A 27,772-nucleotide genomic window follows, 5' to 3' on the forward strand; every position below is an offset into this window, starting at 1 on the left:
CTTATCCATGTGGGATACATTCCAAGACCCCCACTGGGTGCCTGAAATGGTAAATAGTACAGAACCCCATATATACTGTTTTTTTCTATGCATACATAACTTTTTGATAAAGTTTAATTTATAAATTAGGCATAGTAAGAAGTTAACAATTAAAAAATGGAATAATTATAACACTATACTGTAATTAAGGTTATTGTGGTCTCTCTCTCTCAAAATACCTTTTTGTATTGTATGTTGGGCAGTTGAAACCATGAAAAGTGAAACCATGGATAAGCAGGGGGCTGGGGGGACTACCGTATAAACAGAAATAAAGTACACTTATTTTTTGAAATATCTAAAATCTATCCCATCTTCACTTTGTAATAAGACAAGTACATATCATTGCCATTTCACATCTCAGAGGAATGTACTATGTGTACTAATGAACTCTAATAAAGAATATATTAGTCAACATATCTATGAGTGCTTTGAAAGTTTAAGATCCATATTTAAATTAAAATATTATTAATAAAGAATTATAACTGATTTCATTTTAAATAATAATGATACATTTTCTTATGGCTTTGGGCAGCAGGCAAGAAAAAATAAAGATAATGTTTAAAATTTAACCTGGGCAACACAGTAAGACCCCATCTTGAAAAAAATAAAAAACAACTTACTGGACTTGTTAGCATGTGCACGTAGTCTCTGATACTTGGGAGGCTGAGGAGGGAGAATTGCTTGAGCCCAGGAGTTCAAGGTTACAGTGAGCCATGATCACGATATTGTACTCCAGCCTGAGTGACAGAGACCCTGACACTTTAAATAAAAATTTGGTAGGCACCTCTGTATGCTATCATTGTTTTTTTAAACAATGATTATAACCCACATATTGTATGGATGTGTATAAAATTTTGTCCACAAAATTTACCTCTAAATAAACTGCATAAATCATCTTTCTTGTCCATTATAAAAAAAATATGGTCTTAAAGTCCAGAAGGACCCAAGTATTTGAAATAGTAATTCAGAGAAGTCCATGTCAAGTTGATATCCATATTTTCCTTTAATTTTGACTCATTTGTTTCTATTTAGCATTTACTGACAACTAAATAAATGGAGAGACCTTGGCTAATTCATACCTTGGCTAATTCTGTAAATAACAGACCCTCAACTACAGAGGCTTTATGATGCTGCTGGCCTGAGAACATATAAGTTATTGAAACACTCTCCCTGAGCAAAGGTTTTTTTTTTTTTTTTTTTTTTATTGCAGTTCATTGCACTACTCATCTCTAGATAGTGAATCAGCTCAGCCCTACCTTTAAATTGGGCAGAAGGACATAGGCCACTAAATGTCCTGCTTTATACCAAGGCTGTAATTAAACAAAAACAAAATAGCCATTCCTCACATACCTCTAAAGACTAATGAGGGCTTAATCCCTATTCTCAGCATCTATTGTAGCAGGAACAAGAGCTGAGCAGCCTTCTGGGTATTGAGTCTCAGCGGTATAGTTCCCTCTTGATCACAGGGCTGTGGTACCACTAGCAGAAAACACCCTGAAAAGATTCCTAAAGGACCAAATTCAGGGCTTTTATCTGCCTGGTGAAAAACGTAATTCTTTTCTATCAATCCCCTTAGGATTTTTCCCCATGGAATAACATATGACACCAAACTGACCCCACTGAAGAATGAGTTAGCTGAATAAGAAAGAAAAACACTGTCTCATAAATTTACTGACTTTGCAACCTCAATAGTTTGAGTTTAATGTGCTATCAGAAGTTGATTATACTCTTTCAGAGTCGATCCCTATTTTTACTAATACAGCACTGAAATGTGGCTATAAGTTTTCAGAAAAAAAAATCACCTTTTTAAAGTGTATTAAATATAAATGCAGATATTAACTAAAGAGATCATAAAAATTTTCTTATCTAAGACCTTTGTTGAGAATAACTTATTTATGAATTTTACTATAACCCATTATGATGATTTATTTAAATCATTTTTCTAAATTTTTTTCTTTAGAGTTGAAATTTTTACACTGTCTCAGATCTAAAAGAAATTATTTACATGGAAATACATTTTACATTTTTAAAGATGAGGTCTTGCTATGTTGCTCATGCTGGTCTCAAACTCTTGGCCTCAAACGATCCTCCTGCCTAAGCCTCTCAGTGTTGGGATTACAAGGGTGAGCCACTGTTCCTGGCTTACATGGAAATATTTTTAAAGGTCTACATCTTATAAACACTATATAGCCCCAGAACTTAAACAACAACAACAACAACAACAACAAAACCCATCAATTTAAAAAAAGATCACCTCCTTTGAGAATAAAAGTGAAAACAATTTTTTTTCAAGAAGTTATGGGGTAATGGGTGGACAGAAAGTGGAATGATCCATTGATCATGTAATACATTTTTCCTGCTGAATCAGACAGAAATTCTATTAGATTGGTACAAAAGTAATTGAGATTTTGCCCTTACTTTCAATGGCAAAAATCACAATTACTTTTTCACCAACACGACACGTCAGAAGATAAAAAGCTATTCCAATTTCCCTTAAAAATGCATGCTGATACTTTAGCAACTCCCATGGTAAGAAAGTGTTTTAATGTATCTAATAATAAAGAGTCATTATCTACATGGAAAACTCAAAAACTAAATTTATAGAGCAACTGAAAATAAGAAAACAGAACATCTGTATGAATCTATTTCGGAGATGAAGTCTCTCGACTATTGCAAAAGTATCAGTCTCTCACACACTCACTAGGTTTCTTTAACTTCCCTAGTTACATAACTGATTCTGTGACTTGTAAACAAACAGCCCCACTGCTTGACAATTCTGGATCTGTGGGTTTGTACTGCTGTTTCCCTGTGGAGGCTGAGAGCTGCATAATGATTTATTCTTTCCCCACTCCCTGCCTTCTTTTCCTATTTTGCACTCTGTTTTTCTTTTTTTCCTTTTCGTCAAAGTCAGTTTAAAAAAATCCCAGGGAACTAAATGTGAAAACAAATGTGTTATAAAATTGAGGCCACCAATTCAAACACCATAAGCACAAGAAATGCAAAACTTGAGGGTCTCATAGTCAGATGAGCTCCCCACAGGGAGACTGTAAGTATGTATGCAGTGTTTTTCAGCATCCCCTGGCCTCCTAACCATGTGCTTTTTTATAAAGTAGCTTTGATTCCCGATTTCCCACGCATGAAACACTTGCTGGCTTCAAAGAGAGCTCTGTATGCAAAAGACACATGGGGGTGTAGTTCAGGAGGAGAATGGGGGTAGTAGGCAGAATGTGGGTGAACTAACGTTTGAGTCTGTGTGTTAATTCCAGTGCTACCTTTTGCATTTGCTGGTATGCCCCAGTTATAACGTTGATTGCTGGCAAACTGAAGCTTTCTAAATTGGTTATTAAACTTAATCAATTACCTATAATTAAAATAAATCTCATTCCTCCAGTGAGAAGTTAGCTTTCAGATTGGTTGTTAGGTTGTAGATTTGATTTATTTTTGATACTGTACATTAAATATGATTTATAATATGAGGTCTTGTACCATGCATTTACCGTTGCTGTGTTGCTGACAGAATCTTCAAGAAAATCATTATTACATAATAATTTAATGCATGTAAAGTACATATAGGATAAATTAAGTATTTTGAGTTTTAACAATTTAGAAAATCATTTGGTCTAAGTGAAGAAAGACAACAAGCCTTTAAATATCTTCAACAATTATGTAAAATTTACCACTAGTTCTCCTTTTGTGTTTGCTATTTTAGAAGATCTTTATTTCTAAATATATCCAAACTATTTTCTCTCCCATTTATCTTCTCTTCCTCCATCATTCTGAGCATTGAAAATAATTTCTGCTGGGCGTGGTGGCTCACGCCTGTAATCCCAGCACTTTGGGAGGCCGAGGCGGGTGGATCACAAGGTCAAGAGATCGAGACCATCCTGATCAACATGGTGAAACCCCGTCTCTACTAAAAATACAAAAAATTAGCTGGGCATGGTGGCACGCGCCTGTAATCCCAGCTACTCAGGAGGCTGAGGCAGGAGAATTGCCTGAACCCAGGAGGCGGAGGTTGCTGTGAGCCGAGATCACGCCATTGCACTCCAGCCTGGGCAACAAGAGCGAAACTCCGTCTCAAAAAAAAAAAAAAAAAAAAAAAAAGGAAAATAATTTCTATGCCAAAGAATCTCTTGAAACATTAAAGTCTAATCTACTAGTGACCTTTTTTCTAGAAGGAAGGAAGGAGGGAAGGAAGGAAGGGGAAAAAAAAGGTCCCATGTACATATTCTTAAATTAGCTGCATTATGGCAGAAATAAGGATCTTTTGAAAGTGCAAAAGGCATCTTTGAATGCTGTCTTTGGAGGTTTTGTCTTATTCCCAGGAATAAAAGCAATTTGTGATTGAGAGATATTTGCTGATCCTTTTTAGAAAATTTTATTTTTAATTTTTTTTTAGAGACAAGCTCTTGCTGTGTCACCCAGTCTGGAGTGCAGTCGCGCAGTCATAGCTCACTGCAGCCTTGAACTCCTGGGCTCAAATGATTTTGCTGTCTCAGCCTTCCAAGTAACTGATGATCAGTTACTTGGCATGCATGATGATCCATTTACCCATCCTCCCTTTTACAGCTGTGAGCCACTGTGCCTTCCCATTTTGTGGTCGGGCTCTGTGGCTCACAGCTGTAATCCCAGCACTTTGGGAGGCAGAGGTGGGCAGATCATGAGGTCAAGAGATCAAAACCACCCTGGCTAACATGGTGAAACCCCATCTCTACTAAAAAATACAAAAATTAGGCTGGGCATGGTGGCTCAGGCCTGTAATCCCAGCACTTTGGGAGGCCAAGGCGGGTGGATCACCTGAAATTGGGAGTTCGAGACCAGTTTGACCAAAATGGAGAAACCTCATCTCTACTAAAAATACAAAATTAGCCGGGCATGGTGGCACATGCCTATAATTCCAGATACTTGGGAGGCTGAGGCAGGAAAATTTCTTGAACTCAGGAGGCAGAGGCGGCAATGAGCTGAGATCACACCATTGCCTGGGCAACAAAAATTAAACTTCGTCTCAAAGAAATTAAACAAAAAAATAGCTGGGCATGGTGGCACACACCTGTAGTCCCAGCTACTCGGAAGGCTGAGGCAGGTGAATCACTTGAACCCAGGAGGCACAGGTTGCAGTGAGCTGAGATCAAGCCACTGCACTCAAGCTGGGTGACAGAGCGAGACTCTTACTCAAAAAAAAAAAAAAAAAATCATTTTGTTCTGGGAACTTTTTAATATTGGCATATTATTTAGATTTATTTTTAAAATATATGTTCACATGTATATTTTGAATAAGAATGCCTGATTCACTCGGACATTGATTCATGTGATTCAGGTTGGAAATTCAGTTCTGTAGCCAAAAGACTAAAATGATATTCTGAGGTAATATGGTTGCTGAGCCCAAGAAATTAAGAGGCTCTTCTGTGTTCCTCTTAAGAGGCTGCAGTTGGACCTTGCCTGGTTTTGCCCTGCCAGGTTTCAAAAGGTCTGCTGGAAACAGTAGAAGCATAGACCTTTAGAACTGGAAGGAATGAAGCTTAGCCTTCATCTCTTCTGAGCTTTTCATTTTAGAGATAAGAAAAATGCATCCCAGACAGGGACTGTGATTTTGAGAGGAGTGTTTTCTATTTTTTCTCTTCTGGAAAAATTTTAGGGGCCGGGTGTGGTGGCACACGCCTGTAATCCCAGCACTTTGGGAGGCTGAGGCAGCTGGATCACTTGAGGTCAGGAGCTTGAGACCAGCCTGGGCAACATGGTGAAACCCTGTCTCTACAAAAAAATACAAAAATTAACCAGGCATGGTGATGCACACTGTAATCACAACTACTTGGGAGGCTGCAGCATGAGAATTGCTTGAGCTAGGGAAGTGGAGGTTGCAGTGAGCCAAGATCGCACCACTGCACTCCAACCTGAAAAACAGAGTGAGACCCTTTCTCAAAAACAAAAGAAAATGTTTTTGTTAAAGTGGAGGTCTGGCTCTGCTGCCCAGGCTAAAGTGCAGTGGCATGATCATGACTCACTGTAGCCTCAAACTTCTGGGCTCAAGCAATCCTCAGCCTCTAGAGTCACTATAGGCATGAGCCACTGCACTGGGCTTTTTGCTCATTTCAAAAAGCCATTTTTAATTCAAGTTCACATTGAAAATATTTATATTCTACCAATGGAATAGGACCCCAAAATGTGTTGTGATTGCTCTATCCACATGGTGGAGAAATTGGGGCAGAGTTTTAGTTTGTTCCCCTGAAAGGACTGAGAAAATGCAGAGCAAAATACAGAACAAAACTTAAAGACCTGGACTTGACTCACCAACCTCTGTATTAATAAAACACATTATCTCATTTTAAGAATGCATTGACTACTTCCTTCCATAAGAAATTCCTTCCATAAGAAGGTGTGAACAGTCCCAGGCCGGAAATGGAGCAGGTCAAAACTCCTGTGCTGATGAGTAGTGGGATCATGCCTGTGAATAGCCACTATACTCCAACCTGAGCAACACAGTGAGACCCCGCCTTAAAAAGAAAAAAAAGAAATAAATTCCTTCCATAAGAACCCTCTTATTTTTAAGGAACCAGATCTCACCATGTTGCCCATGTTCAAGTACAGTGGCTATTCACATGCACCATCACAGTGCACTGGAGCCTTGAACTCCTGGACTCAAGCATTCTCCCTGCCTTAGCATCCCGGTTAACTGAGACTACACATCTGCACCCACCTCGGGACCCTCTTTTCCATTTTATAAGTTTGATAAACAAATTAGTGATCTTAATTCAAACACATTTGAAAAAGCTGAAGAGGAGAAATCAGATTCAAAAAATGAATGTTAAAATACCAAAATAGGATTTAATGATGTTTAGGACTGATCTTCATCCAACCTCTGTGAGCATTTCTGAAGGATTTGTCCCTCAAGTAAACATCCTATATTAGCTGATATTTGATACATTTTGGAATAATGAAATAAGCTAACTGCATTGAATTCAGTTTTATACATCACTCCTCCTTAATTACAGGTTTGTTATCCTACAACTGTGTTACTGTGAGAAGGGCATCTATATGATGTTCTACTCCATATATAGGAGCCACAGCACCACAAGCACAAAGTGTTTCTTTTGAAAACTATAAGCGACTTAAAATATACACACTTGCTAATTCTGAAATATACAAATCAAAATAGAAATATATTCTTAGGGTATCATAAGTCTGGAGTTCCAAATTCAGAGGCAAATTTTTTTATTCATATAAATTTGGGGATACAAGTGTAGTTTTGATATACAGATATATTACAGAGTGGTGAAGTCTGGGCTTTTACTGTAACCACCATCCAAATAGTGTATGCTGTACCCATTACGTGATTTCTCATCCCTCACTCCCCTCCCAACCCTCCCATTCTCCCATGTCTCCAGTGTCTGTTATTTCATACTCTAATGTCAATGTGTACACATTTTTTAGCTCTCACAAATGAGAACATGTGGTATTTGACTTTCCACATTATTTCACTTAATGGCCTCCAGTTCCATCTATGTTGCTGCAAAAGACATGATTTCATTCTTTTTTATGGTTAGATATACATGTATAGCTATACACCACATTTTCTTTATCTATTCATCCATTGATGGAAACTTAGATTGATTCCATATCTTTGCAATTTTGAATAGTGCCATAGATACCCACAAGTGCAGGTATCTTTTAGATATAATGATTTTTTTCCTTTGGGTATATACCCAGTAGTAGGATTGCTAGATCAAATGATAGTTTTATTTTTAGTTTCCTGAGAAATCTCCATACTGTTTTCCATAGAGGTTGCACTAATTTACATTCCCACCAACAGAGCCTAAGTGTTCCCTTTTCTCTGCATCCTTGCCACTATCTGCTTTTTGTTGTTGTTGTTGTATTTGTTTGTTTTATAATAGCCATTCCGAGTTCCTTGTAGATTCTGGATATTAGTCCCTTTTCCGGTGTATGGTTTGCAAATATTTTCTCCCATTCTGCAGGATACCTGTTCACTCTGTTATTTATTTATTTATTTATTTATTTATTTATTTATTTATTTATTTGAGACAGAGTCTTGCTCTTGTTGCTGAGGCTGGAGTGAAATGGCATTCTCTGCTTACTGCAACCTGAGCCTCCCAGGTTCAAGCAATTCTCCTGCCTCAGCCTCCCAAGTAGCTGGAATTACAGGCATTTGCCACCATGCCCAGTTAATTTTGTATTTTTTTTAGTAGAGATGGGGTTTCTTCATGTCAGTCAGGCTGGTCTTGAACTTCCAACCTCAGGTGATCTGCCAAAGTGCTGGGATTATAGGTGTCAGTCACTGTGCCTGGCCTGTTACTTCTTTTGCAGCACAAAGGTTTTTAGTTTAATCAAGTCCCATTTGTCTATTTTGGGTTTTGCTGCATTTGCTTTTGAGGTCTTAGTCATGAATTCTTTGCCAAGGCCAATATCTGGAAAAGTTTTTGTTTAGGTTTTCTTCTAGTGTTTTTTTTTTATTTTCAGGTCTTACGTTTAAGTATTTAATCCATCTTGAGTTAATTTTTGTATATGGTGAGAAAGAGGGTTCCAGTTTCATTCTTTTGCATATGGCAATCCACATTTTCCAGGCACCATTTATTGAATACTATGTCCCTTCCCCAATGTATGCTTTTGTCAACCTTGTCAAAGATCAGCTGGCTGCAGGTAAGTGGCTTTACTTCCGAATTCTCTATACTGCTGCATTGATCTATATGTCTCTTTTTATACTAGAACCATCCTGTTTTGGTTACTATTGCCTTGTAGTATAATTTGAAGTCCAGTAATGTGATGCCTCCAGCTTTATTCTTTGTGCTCAGAATTGGTTTGGCTATTTGGGCTCTTTTTTGGCTAATATGAATCTTAGAATTGTTTTTTCTAATTATGTTAAAAATAAAGTTGGTATTTTGATAGGAATTGCATTAAATCTGTAATTGCCCTGCTTTGAGCAATACAGCCATTTTAACAATATTGATTCTTCCAATCCATGAGCATGGGATGTTTCCATTTGTTTGTATCATTTACAATTTATTTCATCAATGTTTTGTGTTGAGATCTTTCACCTTCTTGGTTAAATACATTCCTAGGCATCTCGTGTTGGTTTTGTTTTGTTTTGTTTTGTTTGTAGCTATCCTAAACAGAACTGACTTCTTGATTTGATTCTCAGCTTGATTGTTATTGGTGTATAGAAATGCTACTGATTTGTGTACATTGATCTTGTATCTTGAAATGTTACTAAATCACTCATTAAATCTAGGAGTCTTTGGAGGAGTCTTTAAAGTTTTCTAGGTATAAGATCATATTGTTAGTAAGACTTTCTCTTTTCAAATTTGGATGCCTTTTATTTTTTTCCCTTGCCAAATTGATCTGGCTAGGATGTCATATGTATGTTGTTTTTTTTTTTTTTTTTTTTTTTTAAAAAGTCACATTTTAAGGGTGATTATAAGTATCTACATCATCATTGTAAATAAATGAAAGCTTGCCATGCTAAGATTCTGATAATCAACTGCAGTCTGTTTCTATTTAGGAGCAACTTGCTAACCTTGATTTAAAAACTTCCCTTACCATTATAAATTAAGAACAACTTCAAAATGTGGGTAGCACCTCAAGTAAAAGAACCAACCTGATCAAAAGTTCCAAACACAAAATCTGTTTTAAATAAAATTTGTGTCTAAAACCAATGTAACACCATAGTACAATTTATTATCATCTATCCTTTAACGAAAAAGACTTTCAAAAAAATTAAAATGGACTTTTTGAATAGTTACCAGTTAAGGATAATGTTGTTTTGAAGAAGAAGGTTATTTCTTTTAGCTTTCTGTATTGGAAAGTGTGAAATAGAAATGATAATGTTAGGCCAGGCACGGTGGCTCAAGCCTGTAATCCAAGCATTTTGGGAAGCCAAGGTGGGTGGATCATGAGGTCAGGAGATAGAGACAATCTTGGCTAACATGGTGAAAACCCATCTCTACTAAAAATACAAAAAAATTAACCAGGTGTGATTGCATGCACCTGTAATCTCAGCTACACAGGAGGCTGAGGCAGGAGAATTGCTTGAACCCGGAAGGCAGAGCTTGCAGTGAGCCGAGACCTGGCCACTGCACTCCAGCCTGGGCGACAGAGCAAGACTCTGTCTCAGGAAAAAAAAAGAAGAAAAGAAAGAAGAAAGAAGGAAGAAGGAAGAAGGAGGAAGGAAGAAGGAAGAAGGAAGAAGGAAGGAGAAGGAGGAGGAGGAGGAGGAGGAGGAGGAGGAGGAGAAGGAGGAGGAGGAGGAGGAGGAGGAGGAGGAGGAGAAGAAGAAGAAAAAGAAGAAGAAGAAGAAGAAGAAGAAGAAGAAGAAGAAGAAGAAGAAGAAGAGGAGGAGGAGGAGGAGGAGGAAGAAACGATAATGTTAAATAAAAGGTAATGAAAAGTTTCACATTTCAAAAATCACTGAGATCTCTGGCTTTGTTCAATAATGATCTTATTAATAATAAATAGTAGGCCGGGCGCGGTGGCTCAAGCCTGTAATCCCAGCACTTTGGGAGGCCGAGGCAGGTGGATCACGAGGTCAAGAGATCGATACCATCCCGGTCAACATGGTGAAACCCCGTCTCTACTAAAAATACAAAAAAATTAGCTGGGCATGGTGGCGCGTGCCTGTAATCCCACCTACTCATGAGGCTGAGACAGGAGAATTGCCTGAACCCAGGAGGCGGAGGTTGCGGTGAGCCGAGATCGCGCCATTGCACTCCAGCCTGGGTAACAAGAGCGAAACTCCGTCTCAAAAAAAAAAAAAAAAATAAAAATAAAAATAAAAAAAAATAAAAATAAATAAATAAATAGTAAGTAAATCATTCCTTTAAAAATAAAGGCTTTAACCTGTAACATGACCTCACCCACAGCCCAAATGCTCTAGCAGCCTTCCCAGATGAGAGAAGAAGAGGTCTGCACAAAGGTCATAAAAAACAAAATGAAACCTCTTCCTATTCTGTTTTCTTATAATATGTTTCCTTTTTCAGGCTCTTTCAATTATAAGCTGCTTATTGCCTCTTTTGTTTTCTATAATGGGCTTCATGGATTTCATTAAGAGTTAACAGCTAAACTTGAGAAACTGGAGATATGAGTAATAAAAATTGATTTTAAAAAACTTTTTCTTCCCAGATTTTCATTTCAATACCTTATTCTCAGATTTTCATTTCAGTTACTTCTCAGATTTTTATTTCAATATTATATTTTATAAATACAACTGCCAACTTTGAAATAACAAAACAGTATTATGCAGGATTACATGTTCAAGCAATGGGACGGAAAGCATAATTGTGGTCTAAATGAAAAATGATAGTTTAAAAATTCATTTTCGCCGGGCGCAGTGGCTCAAGCCTGTAATCCCAGCACTTTGGGAGGCCGAGGCGGGTGGATCACGAGGTCAAGAGATCGAGACCATCCTGGTCAACACAGTGAAACCCCGTCTCTACTAAAAATACAAAAAATTAGCTGGGCATGGTGGCACGTGCCTGTAATCCCAGCTACTCAGGAGGGTGAGGCAGGAGAATTGCCTGAACCCGGGAGGCGGAGATTGCGGTGAGCCAAGATCGCGCCATTGCACTCCAGCCTGGGTAACAAGAGCGAAACTCCGTCTCAGAAAAAAAAAAAAAAAAAATTCATTTTCTTACTCCACATATCTGCTTCCCATGTATCTTGGAAATACACTTATTTATTTAATAAACATTTTTGTAATTTCTTAAAAGTTTACTGCTGCATATTATCATCTAATGAGTAGAAACTTGTTTAGAAACAATAGAGAAAGCTGTATTTCTGCCATATCTATATGATGCCCAAAATGTTCTAAATGAGAAAATAGTGGTGAATTTGTGGCCATGAATGTCTCAAAATGTCTCCGTGACTTGACTGTTTTGACAAAGTCAGAGAAATTGGACCACTATCTCTCTTCTAATTGCAACTTCTGGGCTTACTGGATGACAGACAAATTGCCTAAGCCATTGGTAGCTTTAGTATGGCCTTCTGGGACTATTCTTTATGGAGGGAATTGGCTATTATTTACACATGGTTCTTAGGCTTAAGTTCAGGTACCTTGAACGATTGTCACCAGAGCTCTCCAAAGCTTAATGCGTTATATGAACAAAAGATTTGATGAGAAAAACAGTTACAAAATGGCATGATCCTATTTTATTTAGAAAAGAAAATGAAATATCTAATGAAATGTATAATGCGTGTGTACACACACCTGCACCCTCCCCTCCCCCACTGTAATGCACTAAATGGCAGTATAACATAGTGGTGAAAAGCTTGGGTTTTGGAGTCACACAGACCTAGGTTAAACTTCCAGCCCCAGCACTTAATCTCCACTCTTCTTAGACTCAGTCAACTGAGAAGACTTAAAAATACCACATGGTAGGGCTTCAAAGTGCTTAAAATTGTGCCTTTCAAAACTATGAATACTCATATCCATGCTCTTCCAGCCATACCTGTGATTCTTCATTCCATGCTAACCAGTCAAGCTCAGATCTCTCAATGCTTCTCCACCAGTTCTGGGTCCTGGAGTATGCTGCTGGGGTTCAAAGTCCTTAAACTCAGTATTCATAGCATCTAACCTGCCTACCTATCACTATTTAAACATAGATCTTTCATAGCCAGTGCCTATGTTACTCTAAGAACATGCGCATCTCCACCACTTCTGAGACTCTTCTCATGACCTAAACTTCATAAATCATTATTCTTAAACACATAATCTTTAAACACCAGGATCTTTTCGTTTGGGTCTCCAAAAACCAATCTTTTTCTCAAAGCATCTGCTAAAGGCAAATAATTTAACATCTTTGGTGTCCAGATTAATGAGGTTTTATTGTACATTTAAGACTACCCATTACTTAAACCTTGAATATTTACATATTTAGGTTTAATTTAAAATCAATAACATTATGTGATATTTTACTTTATGCAATCTCTCTTTAAGACATACCATTAAAAGAGTTTCTTGGTTGTGCACAGTGGCTCACGCCTGTAATCCCAGCACTTTGGGAGGCCAAGGCAGGTGGATCACAAGGTCAGGAGTTCGAGACCAGCCTGACCAATAGGATGAAACCCTGCCTCTACTAAAAATACAAAATTAGCCTGGTGTGGTGGTGCATACTAGTAATCCCAGCTACTCAGGAGGCTGAGGCAGGAGAATTGCTAGAACCAGGGAGGTAAAGGTTGCAGTGAGCTGAGATTGTGCCACTGCACTCCAGCCTGGACAACAAAGTGAGACTCGGTCTCAAAAAAAAAGCTGGGTGTGGTGGCTCATGGCTGTAATCCCAGCACTTTGGGAGGCTGAGGCGGGCAGATCACAAGGCCAGGAGTTTGAGTCCAGCCTGGCCAACATGGTGAAACCCCATCTCTACTAAAAATACACAAATAAGCTGAGTATGGTGACACACACCTGTAATCCCACCTACTGGGGAGGCTGAGGCATAAGAATCTCTTGAACCTGGAGGTGGAGGTTGCAGTTAGCCAAGATCACACCACTACACTCCAGCCTGGGTGACAGAGAGAGACTCTGCCTCAAAAAATAAATAAATAAAAAATAAGAAATGTCACATTTAAATAAGGACCATAGGATCTAATGCTTCTCAGTTAGAAGAAAGGTCTTTCTTCTATAACATCGAGCTAGTTTTGTAATGAAAAGCAGATTACAACATGTCATGGTGGGCAGTACTCTTCGGTTACAATTTATCCAATTACAGGACATGGGGAGGTTCTGTTCAGTCAAAAGGAGAACTCTGATTTTGTGAGGAACTGAAAATTGAACAGAACATGTGGAATTCACTGAAAAACAAAACTTACTTACCAAACATTTCATTTTTATTAAAAAATATACAACTTTAAATATTTTTCTTAGAAATGCAACCAACTTCCTCATTCTGATAAAATGTTTACACAGCATTGTAGACAGCACAATCGATTTTAAAGTGGTTTTTGTTACCTGCTTTCTGCAAAATAAAACCATCCTCTGGCTCTTGGGTAGATCTATTATAATTGCTAATTTCAGCGCTTTACAAGATCTCATAAAAAGAAGCAAGGCTAGAAGACTGGGTTGGAAACAGGTGTAAGCTGGGGATTTCTAAGCTCAGGGTTTGAGATTAGTGTATGCAAGAAAGGAGGAATGATTACCAGAAAGCATATAGCTTGAACATGAGTTTCTGGGAGGACGTGGGTACAATTGTTATGCTGGAGGCTCTACTGCTTCCACACTCTTAACGCCTCACTAGTCCCCATTACTTTTTGCAAAGTCTTTTTTTTTTTTTTTTTTTTTAATTAGTAAACCATGCCTATACAGATGCTGATGCTGGGAAAGGACACAAGTCTCTGCTAATTGTAAATATACTGATAGTAAAGGAAAGAATTATTTCTTCTTAGGCAGGGTAACTAATGATTACAGTGACGTCTTGGAATTAAAATGAGCAGCAATTTTGATATATAATAGGCAAAACACATTAAAACTAAGCAAAATCACCACCAACAAAATTTGTCCCTAAAGTGGAATGGGCCCTGAAACTTCATTGCTTTGGAATATAGGTAATTTGCTTACATGACAATACCTCTCTTCTTTCAGATCTGCCACTTGAGTGGTTAAGAGAACTCTTTTTGATTTTGTGAGGAATTCAACATGCTCTTTAAAATCAAAGAATATGTGGAATTCACTCAAAAAAACTTATTTATCAAATATTTCATTTTTATTCAAAAATATATAATTTTAAATATTTTCTCAGAAATGCAAACCAACTTCCTCATTCTAATAAAATGCACAAAATGTATCCACAGTGAAATTTTTAGCTCTGACCTTGAGAATTTTAGTGCTAGTGTAATTTGCCATTTACACAAAAGTAAGTTCTACTTACAGTATTATAAATTTTATATATCTTATACACATTTATAAATTATTTTCAAAAGGGCAGATTATTTTTAAAGCACACTAATTAATTTTAGTGATAAAATGTCAAACAAGGAGGCATGGCTCATTTTCTATATCTTAACAATTATAACATCATATATACATAAATCATATGTATTTATTTCTACAAGTGTATTTCTTCAAAATATACCTTTTTGATTATTCTTCTATTTCCTAGAAGAACAGCATTATAATGTGCTAGTGAATATTTTAAGTTTTGTTCCAACAAGTTTGCCCCAAAATAAAAAAACAAATGTATATGATAAGTTTAATTATTACAAAGAGAACTGATATAAGCAGTCAATTCTTTTTTATAAAAGATATTTCTAATTTAGAATATTGAACACAGAAAAATCTATTCCACCAGGAAAACAGAAGGAATCAATTACCTAAATTGTAAAGAAGACTTGTAACTATATCTAGTTATGATGTTACTTTTGTTGAAGCAAATCCTTCTATTACATTTATAGAACTAGATACAGAAGAACAAACGTTGCAATTGTTTTTAGGTACAAATGAATGGCTGGTTTTATTTTTTGTCAATTACTTTACTTAGGGTACCAGGGATAGAAAGAACAACAAAAAAAAAAAAGGATATGAGCTCTTTAGTAGTCATTCATATGTTGTATTTTCTCCCATATATAGGATGAAAAATAAACTTTAAAAATGCAACAAACAGAATCAAAAGTCAAACTATGAACTTGGGGGAATCATCCTAACAGATGTAAGGGGATCATATCCTTTATATACAAAAAGTTCTTATAGACAAATTTCCCCAAGAAAAATGGGCAATAAACAGGTAAGTCACAGGGATATATTCTTAGTGGTTGATGTAAAAGGTCAAAACTTTGGAAAATGTTCAATATTACCATTAAACCAAGAAATGCAAATTAAGATGAGTTACCACTTATTTAAAAGCCTGCATTTAAAAGAAACATCAATACATAGTTTGTAAAGCTGTGAGAAAATTGGTGCTTCTGGTAGAAATATATAGTGGCACAAACTTTACAGAAAATATTTATTCCTGGCCAGGTGCAGTGGCTCACATCTGTAGCCCTAACATTTTGGGAGGCTGAGGAAGGCAGATTTCTTGAGCTCAGGAGTTTGAGACCACCCTGGGCAACATGGCAAAACCCCATCTCTAAAGAAAATAATACAAAAGTTAGCCAGTTATGGTGGCATGCACCTGTGGTCCCAGATACTCGTGATGCTGAGAAAGGAGGATTGCTTGAGCCCAGGAAGCTGAGACTGCAGTGAGCTGCGATTGTGTCACTGCATTCCAGCCTGGCCGCAAAGTGTGACCTTGTTAAAGATATATATATGTCTGTAATAGAAAAACATTGGAAACAACCAAAATCAAAATTTATAAGGCATTTGTTAAATAAATTAAGGCATATACTAATACATTTCGATATATAAAATTAAAAATATTCTTAAAGAATATTAAAAGATGTGAGGAATATTCCCCAAATATTAAGTGGAAAATATTTAATAAAACAGTAATTCCCAATTAAAAAACTGTATCCCTATACATTCTATATATGATTGGTTATACATCCAAATATAAGTAATGATTATAGTATTATGATTACAGATGGTTTTCCTTCCTTTACCCTTTTCTGTATTTAAAACATCTTCTATAATAACCATGTTAATGATCCAATACTATTTTCCCTAAGGATATTTTAGAATTAAGCTATTCCATTTATGCCACTAAACAATTACCCAGTGTCCAGAGTCAGGCAAGAGAGAACAGGCTTGCTCAAAAATAATAGCGCAATGTTCAGAATACTTTCTTCTAGTGGAAACAACAGAAATAAAGAACAGGCAACGGCAGCTTACTAATGCCCAATATATGGCCTCAGTGTTCCCTGCTCTGTATATATCCCTACCTAGAAAATGCCACCCTAACTTGCGTTCTCGTCATTGTTTACTCATAACTGAATGGCACTGCAGTGGCATTGCTTCCTTATTCCCAAGAGGAATCAGTGGGGACTTCTGAGGCCTATCATCCAAAACCAATCAATCCCTGTACATGTAAATTACAGTCTGAAAATAATGTTCCCTTATCTAGTGGTCAGCCTGATCCTGGAATATATACCTTTTCAAATATCAGATGAGTTAATGAATAAACATTATATGCCAAACCAATCTTCTTTGACTAATTTACTCATTTTCTTTCTTTCCAAAAATAGCTTGTACTCTTATCTTTCCTTTAGAAGCTACAGTCTACCATCAAAACTCCCTGAGAAAAATTTTGACAGTTGGAAGAACCGGATTCAGTATGTTCAAGCACAAAGTCCTGATTCAGTATTAAGAAATGTTATTTTTAGATAGAATATAAAACTGAAATCCTAATCCTTTACTTATTAAAGATCACTTAAGAATTGTTGTGAGATGACCCAAATGTCCCTTACTACATGCCCTCTGCATTTTAAAAATTTTCTATACTGTTCTGACTGCCACTTGAAATCTATCTTAATGCTGTGAGTAAAATGTGAAAATTGGATTACAGGGAAAAATAAAAATCTTTCATGAAAACAAAGTACAATTTCTGAAGTAAATTAACTGTTAAGGTTATGCAGTTGCTAAAATATTTTTATAAAGTAAAAATTTTCTGTTACATTTGTTGCAACATATCTTTTTACATTGTAATATTTTTGACACTTTTTAATAAATAATATATGCATTTTGGTTAAAGTACTGACAATATTCTTTGTCTTCAATTTCTCATATATATAAAACCTAATATATGTATTCTGATATTTGTATGTTTTCATTAGCTTGAATACATTTTTCTGTTTTTTTTAAAGGGGTTTCGGTTATGTTTGTTCAAATTTTAAGAGCACTTAAGGTAGTTTAAATTAACTCATTATATTTGAAATGTGCCTACCTTTATAATAAACCACCATTATATTAGTGGTTGGTAATGAATACTTTGAGGCAAAGGACTTACATGAGTACTGCCCAATGGAACTTTCTGTAATGTCCAATACAGTAGCCACTAGGTATGCAGCTATCGAACACTTGAAATGTAGTTCACAAGACAGAACTGAATGTTTATTCATTTTAATTAATGTAAGCCTGAATAGCTTAAAGTGGCTATTGACTACCATATTAGGCAACTTAGACTAGATGACTATCCAAAATTCACACAAAAATGGCCTGGATTGGGCATGGTTGCTCATGCCTATAATCCCAGTGCTTTGGGAGGCCGAGGCTGGTGGATCACAAGGTCAGGAGTTCAAGAACTGCTTGGCCAACATGGTGAAACCCCATCTCTACTAAAAATACAAAAAAATTAGCTGAGTCTGGTGGCACTCACCTGTAATCTCAGCTACTCAGGAGGCTGAGGCAGAATGCTTGAACCTGGAAGACGGAGGTTGTAGTGAGCTGACAGAGCAACAGAGGGAGACTCTGTCTCAAAAAAAAAATAAAAGAAAGAAAAGAAGGCCTGAAGCCAGAGGTGAGATTAGAACGAGGGTCTCACTCCAGTCTCACAGTCTGATTCATGTGTGGAGCTAAGCATGCAGATATTTTTGAGTGCATATGTGCATTAGTGAGTCAACAAGTATGACAGATAGGTATTCTCTAGTGCCATACTTGTTTTACATTTACATTCTATTTTGTTATGTTTAAGAAGATGGTATGAAGTGCTCTTTAAAGTAGTAAAATAGATATACTATGGAAGTTCAACTAATCAGGCTTTTTCTTGGAATTCACTTTTATCTGCAAGCAATCAAATAAATAGGACTTTTACTGCAGATAAACAATGTCATGACATAATCTAGGACACCTCAATGGACACCTCCATCTGTCTTGGTCCTCTTTGACCACACTGATGGACCCGCACCCTCAAACTGCACTAGATGATGTTGATCAATCTTTGATCTTGAACTCCTCCCTTTCAGCTTCCAGGGTATCCTTACTGGGTCTCCTGCCCCTTCTGGTTGGTTCATCATCTTTCCTATCACTTCTTTTTCCCTTCTGCCACTGAAATGTAGATGCTCCCTCTAGCTCTGCCTCTACCCGGCTCTATACTGTTTACACCCTCTGATCTCTGTCCTCTCTCTCTTGATTTCAAGTCATTTTTATGTAGATTATTACCCAAATGTAATGTACTCATATATGAAAAAATAATTAGCATAAAAAATAAAGCTCATTATGTGAAGAGTGTTAAAAAACTGTGTTTAAAACCACTGTGTGTTTTTCTTCCAACACACAAAATTAGATGTGAATGCAAAAGGTTTAGAAATTAATCTTAGGAAGTCTTTTTTATTTTTCTTTTCTTTTTGTTTCACTGTATAATATAGAAACAACTTATGTAACCAATTTATCACATTTTTTTTTAATTAGGAAAACTTTCCTAATTTAAAAATTGTCCTAATTTGTATCTCGTCTAAAAAGTAAGTGATAGAAGGCTTTATTTTGAGCAAATTCAGTATTCTTAATTCTCTTGTGGGAATTGGAAAAGCTATACAAAGTCCATAATTTTAAAAGTAGTTATATGTACAATTAAAGAGAAAAACCCACCTAGTACTTGGAATATACTTTTTTTTCTAAATGCATCAATTCACAAAGATACATATATTTAAGGATATTATTTTCTATCTTTGAACTTTTAGTATTATGTATACAGAATTTCAGCGACATTATAATTTAAGTAGGCTTTTTGCAGGAAGGCCATTGTTTATAGAACTCTTTGTGAAATGGTTTCTATGGAGAAATGAGTTTCCAAGATGGAATTTAGTTCCTTGGCAAAAACCCCTGCTGCTTAGCAGGAAGGGAATGACCCACTTCTCTTGGCATCTCAGGTGCCCAGGAGCCCTTTCTCAACCACACCCTGGAGCAGGGGGCTAGCTTGCATCCCTGCATTCTCCTCACTACAAACAAGAATTCTGGGAAGGAAGGTGATCTATTCCCCATCCAACCTCAGTGCCCATTGAGAAGGCAATCTTGTGGTATGGAAAGATTGGGGAAAAAGGTACGACGTATTCCTAAACCTAGAATTCTTAACCTGGGGCATGCATTTTATCTAAGAACAGAGGTTGAAGTTTCCTCTAGCTTTCTGTTCTAAAAAGGAACAGATATTGCTTTCCAGTAGTTTTAACTGACTTTCATTTTTAATTGGCATTTTTTTCCCCTATAGACAAAAAGAATAGAAAAATCAAACATAGTTTCTAATTGATGTCAGTAAATATAATCATTACTAAAAGTGACTATTTGGGGAATAATACTCTAAAGAATACCTTAAACTACAGAAATGGTAATTTGTTTCTTCTGCAACCCTTAAATATTATATATAAATTAATGGCAGTGATCAGTCCTTTAAGAGTAGGGCAACTTTCTGAATTTCACTATTATCTTAAATGTCTACGGAGGAAATAATATCCTGTGACATTCTAACTTCCTAAATTGTGGAGACACAGAAGCCTGAGGCTGCCTATGGTCAAACATGACTGTAAACGTTTCCCTCTTTTTCTTTTTCTTTCTTTTTTCATTTTTTTGATACAAAGTCTTGCTCTGTTGCTCAGGCTGGAGTACATTGGTGGTACAATCTCAGCTCACTGCAACCTCCACCTCCCAGGTTCAAGCAATTCTCCTGCCTCAGCCTCCCAAGTAGCTGGGATTACAGGCATGTGCCACCACACCCAGCTAATTTTTGTATTTTTAGTAGAGACAGGGTTTCGCCATGTTGGCCAGGCTGATTTCGAACTCTGGAGTTCAGGTGATCTGCCCACCTTGGCCTCCCAAAGTGCTGGGATTACAGGAGCAGGCCACTTCGCCTGGCCTACCCTCTCTTCCTTAAAAATTTATTTTCTTTGCATTTTCTTTCTACCTAGCAGCTTTATTATTATCTCTGGGTCCTTTCTTTCTCCTATCACTAATTAAATAAGAACATATTTGAAGATTTCATTTTAATCTGTTTTAAATTTGATTCCCACATCTCTATTCCTTTCTAACCTGCACTTTCAACTTTTATTTGGGTGCTTCCACTGGGATAGCTCATCAGCAACTCAAACTTTGCATCTTTAAATCTAAACTAATCTCTTCTCACTCAATAGCCAAACTTCTGATGTCTCCATTTCTCTTAATGGTAACACTATTTTCTGTCATCAAAATTATAACTGGTCACCCTTTACTTCTCCCTCTCTGTTCCATACATCCACTAAGTTGCATAGTCAGTCCATTTTTGCTTCATGTTGTTCATATTCACTTTTCCTTTCCTCTGCCATGGTACTCCTGATCACCTCATGCCTACCTGTTACTAATTCTTGTAACTGGCATCCCTGTCTTAACTGTTTCTCCCTTCAATTTAGCTGAAATAATTCTTCCTGATAATCATCTAAGAGCTTGTTAAATTTTCTAGGAAAAATAAGCCATAAAGATATGTCCATTGCCTCTTCATTATCTAGTTATTTTAAAACATGCATGCTTTTAGCAGGGCTAGTTGGTACACACATATTTAAAAATACGTATGCTTCTGCAGGACTATTTGGTACCTGTTCCCACTCATACTAAGCTTTATACCAAAATTTAATGGAAAGAGACAAAAAGGAGAAGGACTACTTATAGTTTCTCCCCCCAGCCTTGGGGGGAAAACTTATTAAAGCATATTTTGGATTTACTTTTTCTTTTTTTTTTTTTTTTTTGATGGAGTTTTACTCTTGTTGCCCAAGCTGGAGTGCAATGGAAAGATCTGCTTACTGCAACCTCCGCCTCCCAGGTTCAAGCGATTCTCCTGCCGCAGCCTCCTGAGTAGCTGGGATTACAGGCGCCTGCCACCACGCCGGGGCTAATTTTTTTGTATTTTTAGTAGAGACCAGGTTTTACCATGTTGGCCAGGCTGGTCTCAAACTCCTGACCGCAGGTGATCTGCCCACCTCAGCCTCCCAATGTGCTAGGATTACAGGAGTGAGCCACCCGGCCTGGCCAGGATTTACTTATCTCATTGGATTCAGACTAGCATAAATTGCCTCAACAAAAATTATTTGCCACAACAAAATTATGGGTTACTTTAAATCCACTGTATTCCATACAGCTCGAATTCCTTCTGAGTACATACCCTTTAGCCAAAATATGATTTTTCACTGAAAATGTCCAAGGGACACAAACAAATAGTTAGCATGATTACCTCTGATAAGAGGAGAGAGGAAGAATATTTCATATAGTACTGTTTCTTAAAAAAGCACGTCTTTGATGATAAAAAACTAATTTTAAATAGTATACCTGGAAAACATTACACGCATATAGCTTAGGGACTTTTTCCTAACTGTTCTGTAATATATTAGTATCAAATAGCAACATATTTAAATCAAGAACTTGTGGAAGAAAGTGTCTCTTCTTGGCCTTTCCTTGATACATTCACTGTGTGACACAGTTTATGTCTAAATTCTTTTCCTTATTCATCCTGACACAGAAGCAAAGTAGCTTCTGAAGGGGGAGAGACAGGTAGGGAGAGAGAGGGGCACCATTTACCCCTAGGGCACATCGCTGTGTGTTTATTAGAAAAAAATGCATGCTCATCATATGGAAAAATAATTAGTACAGAAAAAGAATAAAGTTCTCATGTTCTCATGTAAGGAGCATTGAGACTTCAAAACACACACACACACACACACACACACAATGGCCTTTTATAAAACGACTCAAAGGCTTAATCAATAAGGAGTTTACGATCACTCAAAAAACATCCTCACATACACACACACACACACACACAAACACACACGGGAGCACGGGGGATTATCAAGGCTTGTAAAAAGGAGTAACTGCTTAAAATAGTTGCAAAATGCTTCCTTCGTTATCCTCATCACATCTCTCCTGCCAGCTTTGTTTCTTCTCTCGAATATAAATTTCCTCCTTTTGCTTTTCTGGACGTCATTTCCTATTGTAGCCTGAATTTTCTGGGAAGAGAATTGCCGCAAGAGTGAATATAGCTATACTAAAAGGATAAGCGGGCAATCTACATTCGAATTTTTTTTTTTTTTAAACAAAGACCGATGGACCCCGCCAAAGGGCAGTCTGGACGGTTTACAGGAATGCAGAGCTGGGTGGAAAGTCTTTCTGCGAGTGGGAAGCAGTCCGCGTTTGTTCAGGTTCTCCCCACGCCTCGAGCTGAGGCCAGCTTTGGCTCACTTCCGTCTTTGCAACCTGGTTCCTGACTCTGCCAATTCATATTACAGATGGGCCTGCGGGTGCTGCACCGGGGTGACAGCAGTCCTGACAATTCTGTAGTGGATCCAAGTCGGTACGCGGATGCACAGATACCTTTGACTGCCTCTCGCCCCAGGACTTGGATTTTTCCAGAGTGTGTGTGTGTGTGTGTGTGGCCGGTCTCCGGGTGGTTCTGACACCCTAAGACGGCTCCTCTGCGTCTCCTTGCCCGCAAGGTTTCCACTCCAGCGCCCAAGTCCCCTTTCACGCGCACTCCTCGCGCTTCCTCCTCCCGGGCACCCTCGCATTTCCTCCTTCCCCTCCCAAACTTGCCTTCCTCCCCGGCCGCCTCCAGCCACGTGACAGGAAGGGCTCCGCCACGCGACGTCACCGACGTCCGCGCCCCCGTCCCCCCTTCCCGCACGCAAGGGGCGGCCGACGGAGGGGCGAACGTGGTCCGCGCGCTCCGCGCTCCCCAACCAGAGCTCGCCAGAGCGCCGCGGCAGCCGCTGCTGAGCGGGGGCGCGCGGGTTCCCGGATGAGCGGCGCTCGCAGAAGCCCCGCCTCCGCCGCCGGTTCGCGCGCGCCCCCGCCTCCGCCCCGCGCGCCGCAGCGCTCAGCTCTCCCCTCCCTCTCCGCCCTCCCCCTTTTTCGTGCCTTGAGGTTGCGGGTCAGCGCGAGCCACTGCAGTGAGTCCGTCACGGCTCCGGCGCGAGCGCGAGCCCAAGGCTGCAGCCCCCGAGGCGCCCAGCCCTCTTCGCCCCCTCTCCCCCTCCTTTCTTCCTCTCCGCCTCTCCTGTTTGCCGCCGCTCCTCCCGCGCTCTCCAGCTCTGAATCTCGACCTTAATTTATTTCCTTCTGCCCTGCCCGGTCCCTCGCGTGCCCAGTCACCCGGCCGGCGAGGGCCCCGCGGCGCCGCCTCCCCTCCCCCACGTGCGCCCCTTCCCCGCCGGCGACCCGAGGGCCGCAGCTGGGCCCCCGCCGCCGTCGCTTCCTGCGAGCCCGTCTGAGCGCGACACTTCTCCGAGCCAGCGAGCCGCCGACCCGCCGAGCAAAATGGTGAGACCCTGGCTTCCTCGATGCACCATCCCTACCCCGCCAGCCGCCGTCAGGGTCGGGTGCGGGGGCGAGCCTCGACGCCCCAGGCCGGCTGTCCCCCGTGGAAAATTCCAGAGACCCGGTCCGGGTCGGAGCCGCGGCGGTTGCGAGCGAACCCGCAGCGGCCCGGGGGCGTCGGCGGACGGCGGGACGACTGGTGACAGGAGGGCTGCAGGGCCCCAGCGCCCGCCCCCGCCCCTGGCCTCTGCTGGGCGCCCCTCCGCCGCCCTGCCGCCGCCCCACCCCCGCGCCGCGGGTCCCGCCCGGCCTCGACCCCCGTTGGCACCCCAGGCCGTCAGCCCGGCGCGCTCCCTATCTCGCGACCCTCCACGTGGAGCCCCCCTCTCCCCTCCACACACACTTTTTCAAGTTCGAGGGTATTCTGAAATCCTATGGAAATAACAATATGTGGCAAATGGCGCTTTACATAAGACCCACTTTCTCCCCAGAGCTGCTGCTTCTCCCACTCACTCCTTATTTCCCAGCAGTGAGTCTTGGCAGGGAACCTTGCCACTCACTCACTTCCCCTCTCCTGCGAGCGTCGATTTCGCTGCCCTGCGCAGCCTGGCGGGGTTTCTCCTCGCTGCTGCTTTCCTCGCTGCCCTGGCGAACCGGAAAGGTCCAAGGTGTATATTCGCGAAAATGGGGACGCTTATTTTTTCATGCTGCTTTTACTACCAAAGTTTTTTCCATTTTCTTTGTTACCTTCGTGTGTCTCTCTCTTGGAGTGGTTGTTTTTGAATCATGGCGATTTAAATGTGTCTTTCTTTACCCTTACATTAATCCCTAGGTAGAATTCGCTGCTGTAGTGTTTCAGACCGACGCTAGGGGTGTGTCTCCCGCCTCTGTGGCTGTGGCCAAGAAATCAGCGACGCCCTTTTAGCCTGTTACCTTACCGGTTCTCTCGCTCGGGGAAGCCCTTGTCGTTGGTTTCCTCTTTGTAATCAAGAGTTGTGTACACAGTAGAGAAAGTTTGGAGTGCTATTCCGTGTATATCAGATGCTCCATCATGTGATTCGGTTGTTATGCTTTCCCTAAAAGTCTTTCAGCAGTTGTCAGAAGACTTAAACTGGTTGACGTTTGGGTAATTTCTTGCATCTTTTCACTGTATGTATGGTATCCCACCCTTTATGTAGAATTTAAGTGTTTCAGTATATATGGTGGATTAGCGAAGGGAGAAATGGTGTTGCTTACAACTTAAAATCGATTTGGTGGTGATAGGGAAGAAAGTGAAATTAGAATGTTCAGGTAAGTCAGCTTCTATTTGAAATACAGGGCAAATGAGTATGTGCTTATTGGTGCACTTAAAACCCAGATTAGGAGCAAACTTAAATGATTGCTTTTGATGTGTAGAGAAAGTTTTTCTCTGCCAACTTTCGAGGCAGATCAGAGGTAGCTTTGGCCCCAGAAAGTCACAAAACAAATTAGAAAGATCATAGCCATTCATCATATAATCTTTTTGTTGGCATAGTCTTTTGAAGTGAAGAATTAAATTTCAGTGCTTTTAACAGAATTTCCTTATGCAAGTACTTTACTTGAAGGTCAGGATCTTGAAGATCTTTGTTCATTGCAGGGAATATTTTTACTTAGGTTTATAAACAACACATACTGAGGAACAAAGGGTAGAGAGTTCTAGCCTTTTGTTGTTTATATATTATATAGCGAAGTGGTATGGCTTCCAAATAGTAACTCCCTTGCGGTGCTCCCCTCCTGTGTTTTTTGAACAACAGACTGAATTTGGGAGATTCTCCTTTAGCTCCTAAATCTCTTTTCTTGTTACTCTGTTTTCTTGTCTTTTAAAATATTTTACGGTGTATCAGACTATATTGTTTCCTGCCAGGTCATTATATTCCTTTTCTTTCCAGTTTCCTTTTCAGTATTTATTTTCTGATATAACCGTTGGCTCTTTTTTTTTCTCTCTCTCTCTTTCATCCTCCCAATAGCATTTCAGGACCTACATAATTCATGTTGGCAGTGGCTTTCCAACTTTAGGGTTATTTTCGTCTGTCGAATACAGTACTGTTTTGAAAGTATCAAGACCATACCCGTAGCTCGACTTTGCCATATGGGATGTCGATTAACTCAAATAAATCAGGCTTTCGGGTAATCTGGTTAATTGAACATACAGTTCTGAAAACCTTCACACCCTTTGGAAAATCTCTGTTAGAACTCTTACTGTTATTTACATTTTGTCAACAGCATTTACAGTATTTGTGAAATATCACTAGTTCAAGTATGGAGAAAGTAAAAAGGCTTGTAAAATTTAATTGAATCTCTCAAGGATCTTTTCTGACAGGTATTAATTTTAGTTGGTGCCTTAAAAGTAGTTTCTTTTTTTTCCTGAAAGTTAAAGTCTTCCCCTCCCTTCACCCTTATTTGAGTTTTAAGTTGTTAAGCATACAGGGAGAATGAATGTTATATGTAAAACAAATTGTGTAAATACTGAGCTCATAGGAATTTCCCCTGAACCAGGTGTTTTATATCCGTTTTTGTTGAAATACATAATATGGATTTTGTTCTGGATGCTTATATGAACATAATGTAAAGGTAATTGTTTGACATTTTGTTTCTTAGGGAAACCTTAAATTTTATAAAGGCCTTATATATCTTTGTACTTTTAAACTTTAAATTAAGTTTTTTTCATCTCCATGATCTGTAACTAGAATTTAAAACAAATTTATTGCCGTCTATAACTGTATGTAAAGTTTTACAGAACATGTTATAGTTCAGATTCTGTGGCCAGAGCCACTTTTTTTTTTTTTTAAATAGAAAAAAGCAAGGAGCCTGTCTTAACGACCAGCAGAATTAAATTCACATCTGTCCTGAGAAAATTTATCCACTCATTTTGTTCAGCGGTGAATGAGAAAATTAAACTGGCTCAAGGTATAAGGTTAAGAAACTGATTAAGGGTCAGTCAGCAATGAGAGGGACAGACAGGTATGGAAGGATCAGGCATCTGTTATAGGATAGTAAGGCAGTGTAAGGAAGTCAGCTTGGGCCAGGAGGATTAAGTAAGTCCGACCGTGGGCCCAGAGTCTGGGGCAAGCAACAGGGATTCATTCATATACACAAATGCTTGTAGATTTTGTTTACTTGTTATTGTGCTCTCTGTTGTGGAGGATATTACAATGATTAAGGCATGTTTTCTACGTTCATTTTAGTAGAGAATGTAAGACAAAATGCCAGTAAATGTGAAATAAGTTAGCATATGATGAGTGTCATATGAATAGGACACACAAAGCATGATAGAAATTTAGGAAGGAGCAAGATCATTTTCACCTGGGATTAGAAAAAGTTTTTTGAAGGACGTAGCAATTGATCTGGGGTCTAAACAGATCAGGATTGCAGGCGGCAGAGTTGGAGGCATCTAGAAGAAGGCACTTTAAATTCTAAAGGTAGGAAGAGACAGTGTACATTTGGAGCACTGATTCTTAAAAATAGTTCTGAACCAACAGCAACAGCATCATCTGGAGACGTGTCAGGCCCCATCTTGGAACAACTGAATCCAAAACTTTGGAAATGAGCCAAGCAGTCTAAGCTTTATAGGTCTTCCAGGTGATT

At 39.1% G+C, this 27,772-nt stretch overlaps 1 protein-coding gene across 1 annotated transcript in view; it reads left to right on the forward strand.

Annotated features, from left to right (window-relative positions):
- The first annotated feature begins 23,765 nt into the window (after positions 1-23,765).
- Positions 23,766-27,772, forward strand: part of PPP3R1 (protein phosphatase 3 regulatory subunit B, alpha) — a 66,875-nt gene continuing 62,868 nt past the window's right edge. Inside the window, exon 1 of the mRNA XM_039477063.2 lies at positions 23,766-24,172. Within this exon, the coding sequence (XP_039332997.1) occupies positions 24,170-24,172 (3 nt within the window). The 5' untranslated portion in view covers positions 23,766-24,169. The remainder of the gene's footprint in view (positions 24,173-27,772) is intronic.

Source organism: Saimiri boliviensis, chromosome 1 (assembly GCF_048565385.1).
Source record: "Saimiri boliviensis isolate mSaiBol1 chromosome 1, mSaiBol1.pri, whole genome shotgun sequence".
NCBI classification, from domain to species: domain Eukaryota; kingdom Metazoa; phylum Chordata; class Mammalia; order Primates; family Cebidae; genus Saimiri; species Saimiri boliviensis.